Raw genomic sequence first — 21,658 nt, 5'->3', positions numbered from 1 at the left:
GCCACAGTTCTGAACGTGCTGTAAGGAGAAACAAACACCAGCTCCTCAGATCTGGGATTCAAGGCCAAAAACCTACAACAGCCTCCAGTAGTGCTGACAAAGGGGGACCTGCACGCCTCATTAGCAGCCTAATCTCACCATAAGGTTTGATTATTTCCAGCACGGCCATGACTGCCAAGGAGGAAACCTGAAACATCCCCCGCAATGAAGCACTTCTAGAAGAATCACAAATTGCCAGAAATGTAAATATCTCATGTACCAACCACCTGCATTCTCCTCAAAAGAAGGAAGCTGTAAATATGTCGATGTCAACAGCAGCAGCCCACATTTAAAATAAAAACCCCAGGATATATTAAATTGTACAACTATTACACTACTCTGTATTGCTACAGAGCAGCAGATTCAGAAGCTTACCTGGGGAGGATAATTGCTTTCTGAAGACCATCTTGATGACTGATCATTTGGCCTATCCACCAAGATATTCCTAAAAAAAGAGAAGCCAAAAGCAATTGAAATAACAGATGCATATTTTACATCTTCAATAAATGTGCTGGACATTTAGATCAGTAACATTCTCATGCAACTACCTAAATCATTAGGTACAAACTCAAGTTCTCCCCATTCTTTATTAAAAATTTGCTACACTGCTATTTTACAGAACCCATCAAAACACGCCTCCGAGCTTTGTGGCTGTGAAACGGAGCTCCAAGCTGCAAAATAAAAAAAAAAATTCAAATTGAGAAATAAATGTAAAACAGATGAATTTACATAGGCTTAAGTCTGTAATGAAGTGAAAAAAAATGGGCTTATACACCTTAGTTAGGTAGGAATTTCTCAATAAGGTTAAAATGATGAGCAGTTGGAGGGTTAGTAAGCCAAAAAGTCTCCTTTAGTAGATAAGCAATACTGAAAGGGAGAGAGGGGGCTGCTAACCTACTTAAGCTTTCCTGGTAGAAAGATGACCACCAGAATCATGCCAGATTTTAACCAGTATTTTTCATGACCTACAAGCCCAGAACAACACACAAAAAAGCAGAAGTTCAACTCTTCAACCAGCAAAATTGAGTTGCTTTCTTCATTTTGAAATAGTACAATATTTTTGGTATTTAATAAATTCAAAACAGTTATTTTTTGGCTTAAATGAAACAGATTCATCATGACAGTTACATGACACATCTGCTTTCTCTTCTATAACCACGCAGTAAAGCTCACATCCCAGATTAAACTAAAAAAAAAAAACCTCCTAAAAAATCCCTAAAATATATATAATTATTGGCAAGGTGACAATGCACCACCTGCTGGACAGGGCTTGTGAGCTCCACCACTTCCAACTAACGAACTCGTCAGCTCATAAAACTTATGTAAAAAAGAAGGAAACAGTCATCAAAAGGCTTCTGCCATCTCCATCTGCTGTGTAGGAGGAAAAGAACACGAGCATCTGGATTACTACAAAGGGCTGGAGGAAAAAGCTCTCCAACGAAAGCTCCGAAGGGAAAGAGGTTAAGTCAGAGGTTGAGCATTACCAGACAGAAATTAGCTGGCCTTTTCCACACTGGGCAGCCCAAAAATCACAGCAGCAGCAACGGTATCCAGGCGGTCCCATGATGAGACAGGGGACACGGCCAGGAGCCACACCAGGGTGGCCTCTTAAATCTCAACACTTTTGAGAGCTGGCCAAGTGACTGTGTCTATCCATAGGCTGGGAGAACACCTCCGGATTTTCACACAGTGCAGGAATAAAACTGAAGTTCCCCCTCTCCCTTGAGCTGATTCCCATCATAGCTCGGCGTTTATTAACACAGCCCCGATCCAGGTCTGTGGCTGTTTTATTCACCCATCCCCACTTGGGAAAAGGCAATGGAACAGCACTGCCCTCTGCTCCAGCCCCAGCCAACATAAAAAACATGGCTCTACGTAATTCAACATCCAGCTAAGAACATCATCTGCAGTGCAAAAAGGCTCAGTTCCAAGAGAAAACCTGGCCCTGCCTTTAATTACAGCAGGGACAAAACAAACCAATCTAAGCAAAGGGAAGAATTTGGGAACTGAGACACAAATTTCTAATAAAAGCTGCCAGTCTGAAAGCTAAGTCACCATTAAAAACCACAAGACAACTGCTTTTGAGAAGAATCACCTGCAGTCTCCTGTGCCATGCCACAGGCAAGACATGGTATTTAATAAATTCTTAGTACTTCTTGGTATTTGGAGAGAAAAAAAATTGCTAAACTTAGATATGTATCTTATACTAAATACTTTAGGGATACAAAGGCAGATAAAACTAGATAATGCTGTATGGCTTTTCTCCTTTATGGAACTTTATCCTAATCCTGGAACGCAAGAAGACAAGTTACCCTACGGAATAAATTCTATTTATGATTCCATTACATTTGTTTAAACATTAGACAATGAACTCTTCATACACTGAGCAACACTCACAGGAATTGGCACTGCTGCATGGTCAGATAATGCCCAGCTGGAAAGAGGCATTTTGTACCTGGGACAGAACCCAAATATCATATTTTTAGAAGTGGATTTGTTTGCGTCTCCAGGTCAAAGATCAGTTTGCCACAACCAGGGAAGATCTCAATCAGTACAGCTAGACAAGATAAAAATCTCTCCACAGAGAGAAGGAAGGAACAGGCAGCTGACATAAAATAAAGGCTAAAAAGAAATGTAAAAGATAAAGACAGCACTATCAATGGAGTTGGTTAGAAATGTTTAAAATGTATGGGTTATTAATTTATTAATATTAAACAAACATTGAAGACCAAAGTCCATGTGCACAAAGCCAATTTACCATAACAGTTTAGGAAAATTTATGGACTGGGAGGAATTCAAGCACTGCAGCAGTCATGAGGCAATAAGAAACAAACAAATGCATGTCCTAACAGCAGATGCCTTTTTTCCCTGTAAAAGCCCTTTTTCTGGACATCACAAAACTCCTACACAGTACCCAGAGGGAGGCTCTGCAGATATGACACCTAGATTAAAATCTGAGAAACTTTACAAGTGAAAATTCCATTAACACAACGAATTTCCATGTAATTTTCACAAGACATTAAAAAAAAAAAAATAGAAAGAGGTATTTGTAAGCCCTGGAGCTACCACAAGTACCAATGGGTTTACGCAAGCTTTTCCTGCGAAAAAAAGCAACCCATTAAACGTGGTTTGGAGATAACTCCTCATCATCAGCTGTGGATACAAGATCAAGTCTAGCAGGAATCTACAACATTGCCAAAGGGACCACACCCCACCCACTCGCAAAGGATCCTCCCCCTCCCTACACCAGCAGCTATAATAAAGACTTGCATAAATAACTTCTTTCGTCAGATCACTTCTCCTGTTCAGCTCTTACTGACTAAAAAAATGAGCAGCTGGATTGGGACAAGGGGGTTCCCACTCAAGTGGGAACTCTCAATCTCCCCTCTTCCCACTGGAAAGAAACTACTAAAAAAAAAAAAAATGAGGTGACGTGGCACCTCTGCTATGAGAAGCAAAGCAGGAGGGGCCGTTTTATTAACACCACGAGCAATTCCAGAGGCGGCCCTGCTGTGCTTCATTTCCTAACCTGGCTGCCTGCACAGCTCTCAGCACTCAGCCTTACTGTGAGCATTCCCATTGCTGAAGAGGGGATGGCTCCATGCAGAAAGCTCTTGGCAGAGCACGGTGCGAGTTTCTTTTTATTACCCGGGCAGACACTGGTCTCACAACTGCTGGAAGGAGATAATTTTTCCTTTGACCAACCCAGAAACCGTCAGATCCTTTCTGCCAATTGTTGGCTGATCTCTGCTGACATGACAGAGATGTCCCCATGCCTGGGGACTTCTCTGTGCAAAGAGCTCTGTAGGTTCAAGCACAACAATCACTAATGGAGAGTCTTCCTTTGCTCCAGTGGGGAAGGGAGGAATAAGATGACTTTGCAGAATGTGCTGCAAATTAGGTTTAAGGTTGCTATAATTTGCATCTAACCTAAATATTTTCATGGAGCTGCTATTAGGGAAATCCATGACTTTAGAATGAGTCTTTAAGAATAAACAAATCCCAAACACTCTATTTGCTTGGCACGTTCACATGGCTCTTCACAGAGCAGCTGTGCAGGAAAGGGCACAGGCTTTACTAAGAGAGGACTTGGAACTCAGACTTTCTTCTTCAAAACCACAGAGCTACCACGGCATTACATGGCAAAAAAGCACTTGGAGTGCTAGGAAAACACAGACTGGCTGGAAATGGACTAAACACTTGCTCCAAGGTTGTCCACGTGATGATTCTTTCAGTTTTTCCTACACCCATCCCAAAAGAGATTGGGAAGAATACAGCAACTGGAATACAGGGGACCAGAATTTCCACTAAATCCACTGTAAGACGTGGTGGACTGAACCATTCCAAACATGCAGAACCCTCAGAGCAGCCAGCAGAGATAATCCTGCCCAGCCTAGACACTGGAATGTACACACAGCCTTAACCAAGAAAAACAGGGGAGAAAAGATGACTTACCACCTAAAAACCCAATGGATCTGGAAAGAACTACAGATTTTTTTTTTTTTTTTTTTTTTCTCCTGCAACTCCCATAACTCACTAAGAGCCTTACTGGTTTGGAACCACCTGACTACAATGTTTGAAAACCTATGGGTGTCCCCTAAAGCAACTCAAAAAACACCTTTTAGGTTCTGCTACAGTTTCTCTCCTCCTGGCTGGAAAAGTTCTCTGCTCAGAGTGCCAGAAGGATGTGAAGACATGAAAACGTCTTGATTGAAACACAGTAAAAATGGGAAGTTATTATGCAGTTATTATGCAGATCCATTCAGGAAAAAAAGTGGGGAGTTCTGGGGTTGCTTTTATACAACACAGGATTTCTTAACCTCTTGCACAGTAAAACAAAGTTTGAATAGAACACGTACAGAAGTGCACAGTTTTAAATATAATAATGCCACTACATTGGCCAATTTGCTGCTCAATTTTGCTTCACCTCTTCAGCAATCTCACATTATTATCTAGTATATTATAAACTTATTTCTATCAAAACTAAAATAGCTTAGTAAATATGGCATTACAAAAATACACTGAAGGATTTAGAAATCTTACAGAAATACATTCATCAGATCACAGCTGCCTATACTGGACAAGAAACTTGGCATCACTTAGCTCTAGCCTAGAAACAGCCCAATTAAAATCAGGTTCTCAATTTTTTCAGTGAGAAGTTTACTTTTGTTTTTTGATCTGCCCATCATCATTGCCAGACCAACCAAACTGCTTCTTAAATGCTAAATGACCCTGCTGCAGACATTTCCAGTAAGGCAAGTTAGGAAATAAGTGGCTTTTTTTACTCCCTTTATCTAGTTAAGACTTTTAAACAAGTCTAGTTATGACTTTTAAACAAGAGTTTTTTGATTCATCAAGTTCTTCCTCGAGACATGAGAGGAATTGAATAGTATCAACAGTGACTAAAACTGCAGCAGTGCAGGAAGTTAGAGAATCTCTTCGGGTTGGGAAAGCCCTGAGATCACCAAGTCCAACCATTAAACCAGCACTGCCAAGGCCACCACTAAACCCCGTCCCAAGGTGCCACATCCACGTGTCTTTAAAATCCCTCCAGGAATGGTGACTCCATCACTGCTCTGGGCAGCTGTGCCAGGGCTGGACAACCCTTTTGGTGAAGAATCCCTTCCTGATATCCAATCTAACCCTCCCCTGGCACAACTTGAGGTCATTTCCAAGTTATCAGAGCCCAGTAAATAACTTCTATTCCAGTGACACTCGACAGCCCTAAATCGCAGATTAAACTTTTGACTGTATCACTGAGAGATTCAAATCCTTGGTGGCAACAGCTCCCAGCTCCAGGCTGGGAATATCAGTATTAGCACAGAGGGAAAACAAACAGGAGAAAAAAATAGTCAGGCTTATTTACTCAGGTTGGTACCCACAGTAACTTCACGTCTCACAGATGATTACCAGCCTAATTGGCCCAACATTTAGGGATTATAGTTTAGATGCAATTTCACTGCTAAGTGATGCTGAGAATCATCTAAGCTTGAAAAATTACTGAGGTTCGTTCTCTCCCTGCACTAACTTAGGGTTTAAATTTAAGAATTGTTAGATCATTAAAACAGATGTTTTCTATGTAGTTCAATTAGTGCCTATCTGCTTTTTTTTATAAGAAAATAACTAAAAATACCAGTGATATTAGTGAACTCAGTGATTTTAAGATCTGATGCAGTTTCTTTTACTCATTTCATAATCTGTGTTCACCTGTACATGTCCACTTGTACATATTATTATCCTCAATAAGGATATTTGAGCACACAAGGACATCTGAATTCCAGCCTTTTAACTAAGCCTAGGTAAGATACCACAAGACTCCCTGAGTAGAAGTAAATCCCTGGCTTAATAAAAAGACCAAGAATAGCATGAATTCTGCCCTTCAATACTCAAGGAAAAAGATGAAGAGATTACATTCTTCAGCTGACTGAATCTGTAGCCAACAGATAAAATACTGGAGGTAAATCTTCCAGAGTTTAAACCATCACCACCCACAACCACTGGATAACAACGTTCAGTTTTCATTTTGAGAAAATCTCATATCTAGCTTGAAAATAGTTTGGATCATGCGTGAACATAGGGATTTCTACTGCCAGCAATCACCAGAAAAGTCACTGAACTTTGACTTTGCAAAATCTTCCCCAGTTCTGGTGGAGCAGCCCACTTCAGCACTGCTCCAAAAGCATCTTCTTGGGACAGGACAGATCCTTTTTAAGTAGATTAGAGGAAAGCAATGTCTAGCACACATCTATGTGAATTCCCTGTGCTGTATTTTTGGAAGCATCACAACCTCAGTAAAGTATTTCTGTTTGACTAATGCACATATGGAAAAACTTCACGAAGGCCAGGAAAGAGATCAAGGCCTTCCACGATTTCACAACAGAGCAAGGATGCTCTTATACTCCACAATATCTGTAATAATTCCACTCAGGGGAAGCCACAAAAACCAGACTGAGTGATTACATGCAAAGATATACATTGCTAATGTAAGCCATAAACACATCTTTAATACTCATCAGCACCGTAACCTCATACCCAGTAAAAGTTCATCCAAAAATCTGACGCCTGTAAAAGAATTTAAAGCAGACTTTGCTCAACAAAACAGACTGAAGCGCCCTCATGCCCAAACTGATGTCAAGTTTGGATGTTTTTCCACCAAAACTCCATGGAAAATGCCTCCTGGTTCCAGGTGGGAAAACTTTCACAGCTTTCCTTTCAAAATAAAGCTTCTCTCACTGACAATACAACTCAGGGAATGCAGAAGACAAAACACTGATGTGGGAAGATGAGGAAGTATCAGCCTGTTAAGTGCTGGTTATGTGGAGAAACACAGCACAGGTCAAACATTTGACCCTGGATTACATTAGGGAGTAATTCCTTATTTTGGATCAATATACATAATTCATACTAAAGGATACAGCAGTTCCCAGGCCAAAATTATTTTCATATTTGGCAGCTTCCAAACCCCTGTAGCAGAAACCAAGATTCTTAGAAGACAAAATTGAAAGTTAGCAATAGCACTGTCACACAGGAGTGGAGTGGGAACTCATTCATCAATTCCTTATTCACGGGTCAATTTACCTAACCCAAATTTTTACCTATAATTTAACACTCTGAGTTAAAAGCACCTCTTTGCTAATAAAACTTTTAAGTGGAGAACAGGCTAGGAAATTGCTGTTTAAATATAATTACCATAAGAGCCAAATGCTGTTTAAACTACGTACTGACAGAAAAGGATTCCAGAAAAATACAGGTCATGTCCCAAACAGAGTGTCAATGTTTTTTCAGGCATCTTCCCAGAGTTTGAGCATGACATTACAAACCCAGCCAGTCTCAGGAGGAAAGGCAGGGGAAGACCAAGGAAAACACCACCAAATTCAAACTGACCAGAGCACAATTTTTCTCCATGATGAAGATCCTGTCCTTTTCCAGGAACAGCAGAAGGTGCCAGCAGAGGAAGAGCAAGTGTTATCAGCCAGTCTGCTCCTGCAGTTTAAATTCAGACGTGCAGACTGCTGTCCTCAACTTAAATAAATGGTTGTGTTCCTTGATTTAAATTGATCCAGGAAATAATTTCTCAAGGATTATGCACACTGAGTTGCAAGCGATGACTGAAATAGCAACTACCTAAAGCAACAAACCACTCTGCATCTTCAGGGCTCCTCCTCCCCTTCCAGTAACTGGTGTTATTATGGAATTCAGACCCAGTGAACTTACAGCTCACCCTTCCCACAAAATTCAACAGGCAAAAAAAGCAAAATTACATCTGAGTTTACAAGTTTATATTGACATGCAATGAAGTCAAGCACTGGTTTGCTTTGGAACAAGTCACCATCTATATAAGTGATGGAATCAGTGCTACTCACACCACTTAATCTCAGAAAAAAATCAGGAGCAGATCACAAAATCAATGGTAGTGATAAACCTGACCATTTTACCAGCAATCTGATAAAAACATAATGAATGTACAGAATTAAAAACCATATTCTTTGCCATGAAAAAAGAAAATAAATCGAGCAGACTGTACATGATGCCTGAGCAATATTTATCCCAAGGAAAACTCTGACTCAATAACTAGTTAGTCTTTAAGCCAGTAATTAGTAATTAAAGGCTGGAAAATTTTATTGAACACACAGGCTATACAGCCACATTCACAGCAAATGATCCACTATTTGATGATGTTAACACCTGCCATGAAAATTTTACATTCTTAATGCTCCTAAGATAAAATTCTTAATGCTCCTAAGGTAAAATGCCATCCCAGAATAGGCTGAACATCAGAGCACTACAGGTTCTGCCAGGTTGGGCACACCAGGGAACCTGAGCAATTAGCATTTCACCTTCTTCCTTCTGCCAGTGAATAAACCTGTCTAATCTCTTAAATAATGTCTATATTTTAACTGGAGCCTAAAGAGATTTCTCCTGATACTACAGCACTTGTATCTTCACCTGGGGAGCAAGAGATATCATAACACATAATTCCTCATAACTTCACAATTTTGTGATTCTTTTTCCACTCCCTCCACCTCTGACATTTTCTTTCTCACTAATTAACTTTATCAGACACCAAAGAAGCATTTTATGGTTATGCCTCCAATGTGTAGGCAACTTTCTTCTCTACAGAAGTATTTTGCTCTGTAGGTACTGAATTTCAGCACTCACAGACAAATCCTAGACTACAGAAATGATGTAAACAAGAGGGAAAATGCCTGTCAGAACATGAGGTTGTCTAGAAACATCCAGAAAGTCCACACAAACAAGGAGAGGGGGAAAAACTATTTTCCACTGGCCACTGGAAAGGATGAAAAGTAAAACTGAGAGCATTTCTATACACAGGGCTCAGCTGAGAGGAGAAGAGTGGGTCAGCTCACTGCTGGCCAGGGTTTGCATCTCCTGCTCATTTTAATAAATGTTTGAAGTATTGATCAATATTGAAAGTCATCAGCAGTTACAGAGTCCCTGTGCCTGCTCACCTTCCCGTATCTAAAGCCATTACAACAAGGAAAGTGAATTGGCTGTGTCAAAATACTGAAGTAAAGCTCGAAATGCTGACAAATTAAGGTGAAAAAAATACATTAATGTGTTTTATTAGTGCAAAAAAACCTCCAACGTCACAGTTCTACAACTCTTCCACAATTTGGGTCTGATTTAGATGCCTTTAAACTGCTTAGATCTCAGCAGAAGGAATCCTCACCTTGTAAAGAGAACAGAGTTTGGGCTCAGGGAACATGATAGTAAAAATAATGACTTTTCATCAACCATGACTGACCTCAGCTTGAACGTGAGATTTTTCAAGACCTGGATGCATCTACAAGGAGATTTCTGAACCTCTAAGGTACAGATCTGAGTCATCAGTTTCATGTGGTTGGAGGAGAACCTGAGAACCACATTTCACTGGCCACAAACATGTTTTTTCCTGTTAACAATAATCTCAGCGAGCATAGGAGCTTAAATTCAGGTTATTTTCCACCTGGGTTTTTTTTGTTTGTTTGTTTAGGTCTGTTGTTTTTAAAGTTCTTATGGACTTTACCCCAAAAAGTTTGCTACGTGTGTTCTCTTCACCTCCTTGCTAAGGTTCTGCAAGATTTGAAAACACTTAAGAGTAAACTTCCTTCAGAGTAAACCACTACAGCAGTACATTTTAGTCTGGCCAGGAACTTGCAGTTACATCCTTATAAGTAGAAAGCAAAAATGAAATTTGCATTCTCACTTTAAAAGCCTACGAGTCACTCATATTTTACTATCAAAGTATCTTGCACTAAGTTTTCTTTGCCAAGTTTGATGAAAATACAGAAAACCGATGAAAAGAATAAAATTATTTTGAGCATATTTTAACAAATCAATTGGATTTGTTAAAAGTGTCCTTGCTCCAGGACACTTCCTAGGAAAGGGATAAGTTATTCAACCTTCAGCATATGACACCACTCAAGGCATCAAACTGGAGAGGATTGGAATTCTCTGAACAACTGAAGTAGACTATGAAATAGATTCAAATGAGTTGCAGTGAAAAAGTGACACCAACTAAAAGGTTGTTAATGGTATTTAATTATCAGCTAAGAGACAAATCTTAATTTATATTCTTAATAACAACCTCAGCACAAGAAATAAACAAAATACTAATTAAAAATCTTGAAGTCAAACACAGGAAATATACTGATCTTCCTCTACAGAGATTCCCATGCAGGAAAACTTGAAGGACTGAAAATTTGAGCAACAGAAACAGGATGAAAGTTCCTCACTAGAGGATGCAAATAGAGGAACACAGCAAAAAGCTTTTGTTAGTCTCTGAAGTGGGATTTCAGCCACATACAACAGTGACAGAAGGACCTGAGTGCATTACCCAACACAAAATGCCATCATGAGGCTGATGAGGCCACTAGAGCCCACAGCCCCAGGATACAGTAACCTGGCAATAAAAAAGGTACAGGGCTGCCATTGCACAGAGCACAGCACTTCACCTCAGGAGGAAGTTCAAACTGGAGCAGGCACAAAAACAGGCCACTAAAAAAGTCAGGATATGAAGTGCTTCTCTTAGTGTAGAGAAAGAGCTTCTGCTTCTATTCCCTACATAAAAAAAATAATAATAATAAAAAAACAAGTTGGAGCAAGGCCTGCATTACCTTCTCTAACTTTATTCCCTCCTTGTCCAGAAAGAAACAAAGTGATGGAGCTTGAGCTCATCCCTTCCTGCAGGAAAGCAGAGAAGGGAGAGGAATGAAGTCCATCTCCCTCCTGTCTCTGCATGTCTAAAGACTCCAGCACTGGTTTGTGTCACTGAGTGAAGCCAGGGGAGTTCTGGGGCATTCCCAGGCCAGCCCCACGGGAGGAATGAGGGAGCAGCTTCTCCCGAGGCTCCATTCCCTGGGGAGGAACCTTGGAGAGGCAGGGAATGGATGTGACACAGCATCTCCTGATCATTTTCTGGATAAGCTGAAGCCTCTCAATGCCTCTGCACAGGCAGAGCATCTCTGGAAACACCAGATGTTTCAACGCTGAATTTCCTCTTGGATCAATTTTCTTCCCAAAGGCACAACCTCCCCTACACAGCACAGACTGAGCCAGCCACTGTAACCAGACCAGTTCTTTAATTTCTACCCAGAGAGTTTATAAAATAAATATCCAAGTCAGTCTTCTTGCTGGTACAAACCAATAGATAACAACTCCAGGGATCTGAAAAAACAGGAGAACTATTTCCTTTCATTAAGACAATCCTCACTTAATGTCTAGAAAGGTCCTCGCAAACATGCAGGGAGCTGCAGCACTGGTAAAACTGCATCCAGCACTAACTAATCCTCCAGTAGCACCACCAAATAAAAGAGGAAAGACGCTGACATTCAGCAGAGGAAACTTCTCTGTCACTGAAAGAAAATGAGTGTTTTTCAACAGACTACTGATCCTCAACTAGAGCATGACCAGAAAGGCCTTTGAAAAACACTTTTTGTTTTGCTTTGTTTAGGTTTTGTGTTTGTTTTTGGGGTTTTTTTGGGTTTTTTTTTGTTTGTTTTTTTTTTTTTTTTTTTTTTTTTTTTTGTTTGTTTTGTTTGTTTGGTTTTGTGGGGTTTTTTTTGGTTTTTTTTTTTTTTGGTGTTTTTTTTTTTGTTTTTTTTTGTTTTTTTTTTTTTAATTAAAAGAGAGGTTATCAGATGATTTCAGTGTTCTGAAAAGTTGCAATGTCAATTCAGCATCACAAAATCAGGTGAGATGTCACCAGACATTTAATTTCTTTCCTGGTCAGCAGTGATGGAAGTTTTAAATTCCTTAACTTTGTTTTACATTTAAAACCATACAACTACTTAAGGCATGTGTTTAAATCATGCTTAACTCCTCTGCTGCTCCTCCCCAAATACTTTGCCTGCAATACCACAACTCCCAACAACCACTAATAATATTTAATAAGTTGTATATTCATTCCTACATACATGAGGGCAGAGCCCCTTTTCTCCTTCAAGTTTAAAGTGGTTTCTTTCTAGCTATGCCAGCAAACTTATTTAAACTACAGTATAACCAGAATTCCCAATGCCATAGAATCATACAGGCTGGAAAACATCCTCTAAGATCAAGTTCTTCCAGACAAGCATCATTTTGTTCTGCATATTAAATACTAAGACAATCTTTAGCTCTGTGTGCATGTTCATCCCACAGGGTGTCATGGTCCTGTCCTAGAAATTTTCAAGATTTCCACCTTCAGTCCATCCCCAAAAACCTTTCCTCCCATATATTTCTTATTAAAACTTTCTCTTTTTGAGAGGCTGATGTTAAATCACAGGTCAAAGCCTCTCCTTTCCAACTCAGACTGTATTCCAGCTCTCTCCTAGACCACGGGAATAAAAAGTTAGCAAGCAAAACCCAAAATTTCCAGAGAATCCCTCAGACCAAGGTCAGCACACCAGAGAACAACTCACTGCTGAGACTACAGTGCTTAAAAGCAGATAAAATTGTTTTCACTGATGACAAGCACTTTTAAACAACATCTTAAAAAGAGCCAAACGCAAGGTCAGGGGTTTGTAAAACACCAGCCCAGCCACAGGAATGGGAATTTGTATCAGGGAGGGCATTAAGGACTTTGGGCAGCGCTGCAGATGCCACGTGAACATTAATTCCTAACACGAGTCTGGAGCAAAAGGGACTAATGGGAGCCCTGGAAAGGAACATGGAGGAGAAAGACAATACTTTGTGTTTATATCTCATCACTGAGATCAATATTGGACTGTCACCCCTCTCCTCAGGGAGCAGCACTTTAATAAGATTTTCCAAGCCAGAAATGCCAGTAGAAATAACGACAAGGCCATCAGAGACCTGAAAGAGGCACCCTAAGGGCAAACTGCTTTAACAGGAGAGGTAAAGAGATGGCTTAATTACCACCAAAGATTAACAATTAGAAAAGACACCAGTTCTTTTTCACATCTAACACAGAAAATACAAAAAACAATTTGGAATTCAGTTCAAAAGTAGAGGTTTGCTTCATTTTGGAAAATGGAGAAAATTGAGGATATTAATAATTAACAACAAAGGCAACTCTGTCACTTGTTGACAGTGGGTGAATTCAGGACACATCAATCAAAGGTCAGCAGATGCAGCACAATCGATGATCGGATGAGTCTCGACAGCCCATAATGACCTCGTTGTGCCGTGACCCCGGCAGCCCTCCCGAATTCCAGCACCAGGGATGACCTATCCAAAAAGTGCACCAAAAACATCACGCTCAAACCACGCCGTGGTCACTCCAAACTTTACTGTCGGCAACCAGAGGAATTCCAGAGGCTGCAGCTGGATGCCACATGGCCAACAGAGGATGGATCAGCTGCAAACCCACGGCTTAACAGCTCCCGCCAACCCAAATTCCTAAAGGCAGGGAAAGGTGACCCCTTTCCCCTAAAACCACACGCGGCAGGTAACACAGCCCAGCATTCCAGAGGTCAGGGGCAGGAGAGGACGCCCGGCTGCCAAAAAACACAGAGCGCACAGCACCTGACAGAGGCAGGGCAGGGCAGGAGGGGCACTCACCCTTCTCCTCGTTTCACCCAGTAACTGACCAGCCTCTCCCACACCGGTACCTGTTCTTCCCCCAAATCTGGGATCAGCTTCTCCTCTTTAGCCGCAACTTTCCTTTACCCGTACCTCGTGCTAAAGCTCCCCGCAAACCTGACACTCTCCAGGCCTTCCCCATTTAACTCATCACTCCAAACCTGCAAGCCCAGACTCTCTGCAAATCTCTCCATGAACCACTTGCCAAATATAACCAACATAACCCCAAGTGATGGTGCCCTGTCCCTGAACCTCCAGCCTCCTGCCCCACTGAGACCGCAGAGTCCCGCAGTACAAACCTCCGCCAAATACAGCCCTCAAACCCTACTGTAAACACACAGCCACCCCAAACTCTCCTCTAGAGACCCTGCTCACACACAGCGCCCCCAAAATCCTCTGCACAGATCCCTCCTACATACAGAACGCCGCTCACACACAGCCCCGGTCCCACTCCCCCCGCCGCGGCCTCCCCGCGCAGGCCCCAGCGCAGGCCCCGCACAGGCCCAGCCGCTCGGCCACCCGCAGAGCCGAGCCCGGAGCGCGTTGCGGGCGCGGTGCCGAGCCCGGCACTCACTCGGGCAGGTAGGTGGAGGAGAAGCTGCTCCAGCGGTGCAGGCTGTAGCCCAACACGCGGCTCTCAGCGCCCGCCGGACCCGCCGCCGCCGCCATCTTGTTGTCAGCAGCGGCCCCGGCAGCGACCGCGGGGGGCGGGGCCCGGCTCTTAAAGGGGCCGCGCTCTTAAAGGGGCCGCGCCGGAGGGGGTGGGGACGGCCCGAGGGGGCTTGGGGGGAAGGGCTCGGGCGGATCGGGGTTCAGGAGTTGCCCCTTGGGGCTGAGGTGTTGTGAGGGGTTTAGGGGCTGCCCTGTGGGGCTCAGAGGGGCTGAGGGGATGCCCTGAGGGGCTCAGAGGATCCCCCATGGAGCTGAGGTGGCCTAAGGGGCACAGAGGGGCTGTGAGTCTGAGGGGATGTCCTGAGGGTCTCAGAGGATCCCTCATGGGGCTGTAGGTCTGAGGGGATGCCTTGGGGGCCTCCAGGGATGCCTCAAGGGTTTGAGGTGAGCTTGAAGAAGTTTGGAGAACGCACTGTGGAGCATCCTGAGGGACTCAGAGGGGCTGAGGGGCTCGTGGAGTGTTAATTTCTATAGGAAATGCTCCTTCCCTTGCCCCACCTGGATGAGTGATTGGGAAAGGGAGCAAAAGAAACTCAGTGAGGTTTGATCCTACACCGGCTCCTGCAACTATAAAATTGTTAAGGTTGGAAAAGACTTCTAAGACCATCAAGTCCGACCGTCAACACAGCAGTGGCGGGACCAGCACGTAAACTGGGGATTCTTTGACAAGCTTCTCTCTGTCTGAAGTTGTTGTAGGGTTTTCCCTGGAGAAGGGAGATGTTTTCACCCAGAGCTCCCACCAAAGCAAGGGGGAAACTTGGGACACCCCTGGGGGAGCTCTGGGCTAATTGACAAAAAAGGGGAGATATTTCAAGACCAGAGGGAGGAAAAAAAAATAATAAAGAAGCCAAACCAATAAACCACTGTCTGTTGGAAATGACAGATTGGAGAGATATTATGAGGCAGGACAGCAGGATGCCTGGCTAGATTAAATTAGCACAAGGATTCTATTTTTTTTATTATTATTTTTTTTTTTTTCCCTTTATTTTAGGAAAGTGAGTGAGAATGTGGCAGCAAAATCTGCCTGCGGATGAAAAACTCTCTCAGCAGCCTTGAAGGCTGAACATCAACTGGGTGTTTCAAAAGTGAGGGGGAGCAGAAAGCACTTCATCTCAAGACCCTTCCCAGAGGGGGTTTGCTGTGTTTGTGGTATCAAAGCCACACGGCTCAGCAACAGCACAACAAAATCCATGGATGAGGCACAAACATCCACGTCTCCTTCTGCTGCTTCGCTAACGAGGCCCTTTGAAGTTTGTGCCCTTCCCGTGGCATTTCAGACTTTCACTTCTCCCAGCTCCAGCCTGCAGGCATCCCCTCCCAAAATTACCACAGGAGTAATAAACCAAATACTTTGCTGATAAATATACTCCCAACTCCAGAGGAAGAGATGCCACCTCAGTGTCACTAACAACCAGCCCAAGGGGAGCAATGCTGTGTGACACCTGTGACCTCTGAATATGAAATTTAGGGGATTTAGAGAGGGGGTAACAGCCCTGCAGCAGCCAGAAGGAGGAAGAGCCAGCAGCTCGCTGCTGCACAGTGAAACCACCTCAGGATTTCTTTGCCCAATATCCTGTTACCACTTGAATCAGGACCTGGATGCCAAGCCAGTGTATTTTTAGCACATTTTGGACTTGAAGTGAAGGGAATGCTGGTGAAATACGCAGTACTGACAGCCCTGGAAAATCTTTATTCATCTGCAGCACAGGCAGCAGGGAAGGCTGTGAGGAAGCAGAGCAATCCAAAGCTGCAAACCGAGCCCTCTGGTCCCTTCAGCACAGCCTGCCCAGTCCTGTGCAGTTACTAGTGGCTGCTGGAAAAGGGATTTTTCCACACTCTGAGTGGACAGAGCACCGTGGGGAGGAGCATGATGTGCAGGGCACTGTTGTGCTGTGGATTTGGACAGCCTGCAGCCTCCAGATGAGCTCTCTGTATCCCAACCAGGGCAGCTGCTGGAGCCCAGCTGGTGACAGGGCCATAGGAGAGGGGGAGAAAACTCAACAAACAAGAGTGTCTGAACCCCACTGTGCTGGTCCAGGCCTGTGCTGTGCTTGCTCTGCCAATGTAACCCTGGATCTGAGCAATGTGGGGAGCCCAGTGGCACCAACATGCCTCATCCTGCCTCCAGCAGTGACTGAGACCCATTGCTCCAGGGAAGTACAGCAAAGAGGGCACTTACATATAGAATCATGGAATCATTAAGGTTGGAAAAGACCTGTAAAATTATCAAGTCCAACCATTAACCCAGCAGTGCCAAACTCACCATTAAACTATGTCCCCAAGTGCCAGATCTACATGATTTTTGAATACTTAGAGGACTGGTGATTCCACCACTACCCAGAGCAGCCAGTTTCAGTGCTTGACAACACTTTCAGTGAAGAAATTTTCTGTAATGTCCAATCTAAAGCTCCCCTGGGACAAATTGAGGCCGTTTCCTCTCATCCTATTGCTGGGAGCAGACACTGACCCTCATGTGGCTGCACCCTCCTGTCAGGGAGTTGTAGAGAGTGAGAAGGAGACTGATCCTCCTTTTCTCCAGGCTGAGACCCTGCAGCTGCTCCTCATCAGACTTGTGCTCCAGGCCCTTCACAAGCTTCCTTGTCCTTATGAAGCAAACCCCGTGCAGAGTTTTCCTGCTTGGGACCTCACTGAAACCCTCTAGCACGTTTTGGTGCCTCCTGGCCCAGAGCTGGCTGGGTGGATCCGTGCTGCCTGTGGCTGCCTCCTCTCTGAGGATGGGGCCACAGAGGGGAAGTGAGAGCTTTCCTAGCAGCAGAAGGTCCCTTCGGCGTTCAGGGACCAGCCTGCCAGAGAGCTCGGAGGTCCCTGGATGTGTGCCTTGGACAGTAGCTGGAGTTGCTGGGAAAGGCCAAGGTGACCACAAGAGATGTTCCCCACGTCTCTTTGCCAGGAGGATGCGCACACAGCGTTCATGTGCTTGTCATCAGTGAGCTGGAACCCCAACTGCAGGAAACTTGGGGGTTCGACAATTGTTGGTGTCAGCCTCAAGACAAATAACTCATCCCCCCTCGTCAGAAAATCACTCCTCTACTGCGCGTGTGTTTCGAGTTTCCTCATGCAAAACCTCGCGTGGGCGTTTGGATATGTAATGAGCACATAGTTCAGGATGAAAACAAGTTGCGTGGAAGAGCCAAGTAACGCCAGAAAAATGAAAGCAATACAAACAACAACATGGCACGCAGCCATACCAGCCAGCTCGTGGGCCAGCCGGATCTCACGTCCTCCCCGGAGCTGCGGAGCCGATCAGCTGTTGGAAAAAGAGACCTTTAAAGACGAGCGAGAGAGGAAATAGCATTGGCAGCACAGGCCGCTGCAAGTTTCCTTCCAAAGCAGGACAGAGCCAAGGACATTAGGCAGAGCTGTAACATTTGGGGTCTCGTTGCTCAGCCATGAAGCAAAGGCAGAAACCTCAAGTGGGCTGCAGTTGTGTAAACTCCCATTGTTTAGGGAGCGGAAGCGGAGCGCTGGCCCAGCAGGGTATTGTCCTACCAGATTTTGGCGGTGCTCACCTAACCGAGCTCCTCCTGCAAGGCCAGGGCCTCGTTTAACTCAGACATGGTGCAAAGGGAATAAAATCTCCTGCTTGCAGCAGACCCAGGCTAAGAGTTTCCTCCCGAGCCAAATGCCTGCTGCTTCCCATAGCACCTTCAAAGAAAAATGTTTCTAACCTGTGGGCAAGGCTGGAGCAGGACCAGAGGGAATTCCAAAAACTCCTCAAACTGGCCTCACTCATCTTCATCTCTCATTTTGATGACATGATGGAAAAAAGTGGCAAAGCTCATTGAGACCTTTTTCTATGGGGCTGCCAGGCCCATCCACACCGAAAAGGGGTGAGAACAAGCCTCAAAACCAGATGATGTTTTATTTCTCCCCTTAGAAAGAGGGATCATCTGTGCCTCCTTACAATGCAGTAAAACAATACCTCCTTCAGCGTAATAAAATACCTCTTCTGATCTAGGACCTGATCCAAGCATCTGCTTCTGGGCTAAACACTCCAATACCTGCTTGAGTCCTCTTCACTGCCTCTTGCAGCATCCGTCCTTTGGCTGAAGGCTTGAATCAGTGAAAGACCTCACTGACAATCCAGAAGATTGAAAGGGGCCCAAAATGCCAGCGCCTCCACGCGCACATTGACATAATTCTCTGCATAAAAGCCAGCTTTAAAAGGCTTGTTTTGCAAAGCACAAGTGTGCATTTTTTTTCGAGTCAAGGTCAGTAACTCAGCTTCATTCACCAGTCTCCAGCTGCAAAACAACATGCCCCAGACAATGGAGGAGAGTGTACTGAGTCAGAAGATGCCTTTTAAGGGATGCAAGTGGCCCTGAGCCATACTGGGGAAAGAAGATCTTGGTACCCTTGCATGCTCAGCCCTGTCTGAACTGACACAGGGCACCCGAGAGCAGGAGAAGACAGTAAGATGGGAATGGTGGCACATGTCACACTCATAGGCTCCATCCTTTGGTAAAATCATGGAATGGTTTGGGTTGGAAGGGCCCTTAAAGATCATCTAGTCCCAACCTCACCTGCTATGAACAGGGATACCTTCCACTAGATCACATTGTTCAAGGCCTTATCCAGCTTGGCCTTGGACACTGCCAAGGTTGGGTCATCCACATCCTCCCACTGGTGTTCCAACGCCTCACCACCCTCACAATATAGAATTTTTTCCTAATATCTAGCCTAAATTTCCCCTGTTTTACTCTGTACGCATTACTCCTTGTCCTATCCCTACAGTTCCTGAGTCAGAATCCCTCTCCAACTCCCCTGTAGGCCCTGTTTGGATACTGAAAGGTTTCTATGAGATCTCTACGCAACCTTCTGTTCTTCAGGCTGAGCAGCCCCAACTTCCTCAGCCTGTCTTTGTAAGGGAGATGTTCCAGTCCACTTGCCAACTTTGTGGCCCTCCTCTGGACTTTGCTCTAACAATACTGTGTCCTTCTTTTTTGAAAAATGCAGTTTTCCAACGTCACCCCCATACCACTCTCCCTGTGCCCACCGGTGTGACGCGCCGCCATGCTCAGCCACGCTCCACAACTCAGCGCTCGTAGGAAGCAGACGAGACACTCCCAGCTGTGCCTCAGGCTAAAAATATTTACTCATCTCTTCCCCCCCAAGGCAGGTGTGCTCATCCCAGGCAGGACTGCTCCCACAGGGATGCTCCTGCACGGCAAGCACTCCCAGCTCATTGTACACTGCAGAGCGCTGGGGTGTTGTGATGATTCCTCTGAATCACCCAAAGAGAGCTCTGTCCTGTGTTTCAGATGCAAAATGTGCCTTGGAATTCAATAGTTGCTATAGTGCCTAATTACACATTTTTATGGCATACTTAGTCACAATGGCTAGAGCTCTTGTTACTAGACTTGGGCTCCTGTTGATAAAAACCTCCTCTTTTTGCTAAACGTTTTCTCTCTGCATTAGAAATAGTGTATTGCAGCATTTTCTCCCTCCAAAAATATCCCAAATTCATGGAGCACTGGTCATCAAATTGATAGTAGCGAGCTTGCAGCCTTCTTTCTGTTGTGGTGCTCCACAATGCTCATTGAAGTCGGCTCAAATGACAGCAGCAAAACATTTCCCAGGTTCCAGGAACTCTTGAGCACTGATCCTGGCAACACTGCAGTCTGTGGTTTGGAGACAAGTCACTCTGTCTGCTTAGGGCATCCCCACCTTCCCCTGGGCAGTAGAGAGAAGGTGGACTCCTTGGGTGCTCTTCCAGAAGGATGATTCAGCCCACCATAGTCAGACACGTCTTGCATGAAGCTGAATCACTCTCCTGAGGTGCTGGTCTGCCTAGGCACATTCTAGAAGGGCTCAGCTTTATTGCAGATGGCTGAGATGGGTAAGACAAGCCCCATGCTTTGCATTCCTCCTCTAAACTGGAGGAATTCAATTGGAATTGACTGGAAGGTCACACCCCACCTAAGATACTGTGTTCATCTCTGGAACTCTCAACATAAGAAGAACATGGAGCTGTTGGAGCAAGTCCAGATGAGGCCATAAAGATGCTCCAAGGGCTGGAACAACTCTGCTCTGGACACAGACTGGGAGAGCTGGCAGTGTTCACCTGGAGAAGACAGAGTTCTGGGGAGACATCAGAGCTCATTCCAGTGCCTAAAGGGGCTCCAGGAGAGCTGGAGAGGGACTTGAGACAAAAGCATGAGGTGACAGGACAAGAGGGAATGGCTTCCCACTGCCAGAGGGTAGGGTTAGATGAGATATTAGGAATTAATTTTTCCTTATGAGGGTGGTGAGGCCCTGGCACAAGTTGCTCAGAGAAGCTGTGGCTGCCTATCCCTGGAAGTGTTCAAGAAGAGGCTTGGAGCAGCCCAGTGGAAGGTGACCCTGCACATGGCAGGGGAGCTGGAATGAGATGATCTTCAAGGTCTTTTCCAACCCAAACCCTTCTCTGATACAGGCACAGGGATGTTCTCTACCCTACAGGACAGCATTGGTCTTTCCCCTATTAACCTCTTCTTGTGCCTGGTTTTCTTCACCAGGAGAACGAAGCTAAGTACTTAATTGCCTGCTTTCTAAGGAGTCAGGCAGGATAATTAACTGATGTTTGGGTAATGTGTCATGGGGTAGGAGTGCTAAGTAGTGTTCTGTCAGCAGCACAGTGGGAAAGTGAAGGACTCAATCTTGTTTTTCAGACGGGAACGGTCTCCCCTAAGTCCATTGTTCCTGTTGACTGGTTTGCTGAGGGCAGGGAACTTGGGCAAAGTGTTTAAAAGAAGAGGATGGAGGGGACAACAAAGAGCTGTTTGTGGTCCAGAAGAACTGTCGGAAAAACTGGGTGAATTTTGGAAAGAGAAGACTGCTAATGAAGCCAAAAGCAGGAAATATGCCTGAGACTGCACAAAAAAATCCTTACATTTGGAAGTGTGGTGTAAATATTCAACTGCAA

At 44.4% G+C, this 21,658-nt stretch overlaps 1 protein-coding gene across 1 annotated transcript in view; it reads right to left on the bottom strand.

Annotated features, from left to right (window-relative positions):
- MKLN1 (muskelin 1) overlaps nt 1-14,747 on the bottom strand; it is a 93,638-nt gene extending 78,891 nt beyond the window's left edge. Inside the window, exons 1-2 of the mRNA XM_083860597.1 lie at nt 14,636-14,747; nt 415-484 (exon numbers count right to left, since the gene is read on the bottom strand). Coding sequence (XP_083716723.1) covers nt 415-484; nt 14,636-14,730 — 165 coding nt within the window. The 5' untranslated portion in view covers nt 14,731-14,747. The remainder of the gene's footprint in view (nt 1-414; nt 485-14,635) is intronic.
- Between the last annotated feature and the right edge of the window lie 6,911 nt (nt 14,748-21,658).

This window comes from Zosterops lateralis, assembly GCF_965231275.1.
Source record: "Zosterops lateralis genome assembly, chromosome: 4".
In the NCBI taxonomy this organism is placed as follows: domain Eukaryota; kingdom Metazoa; phylum Chordata; class Aves; order Passeriformes; family Zosteropidae; genus Zosterops; species Zosterops lateralis.
This window is presented reverse-complemented; position numbering and strand designations above follow the sequence as displayed.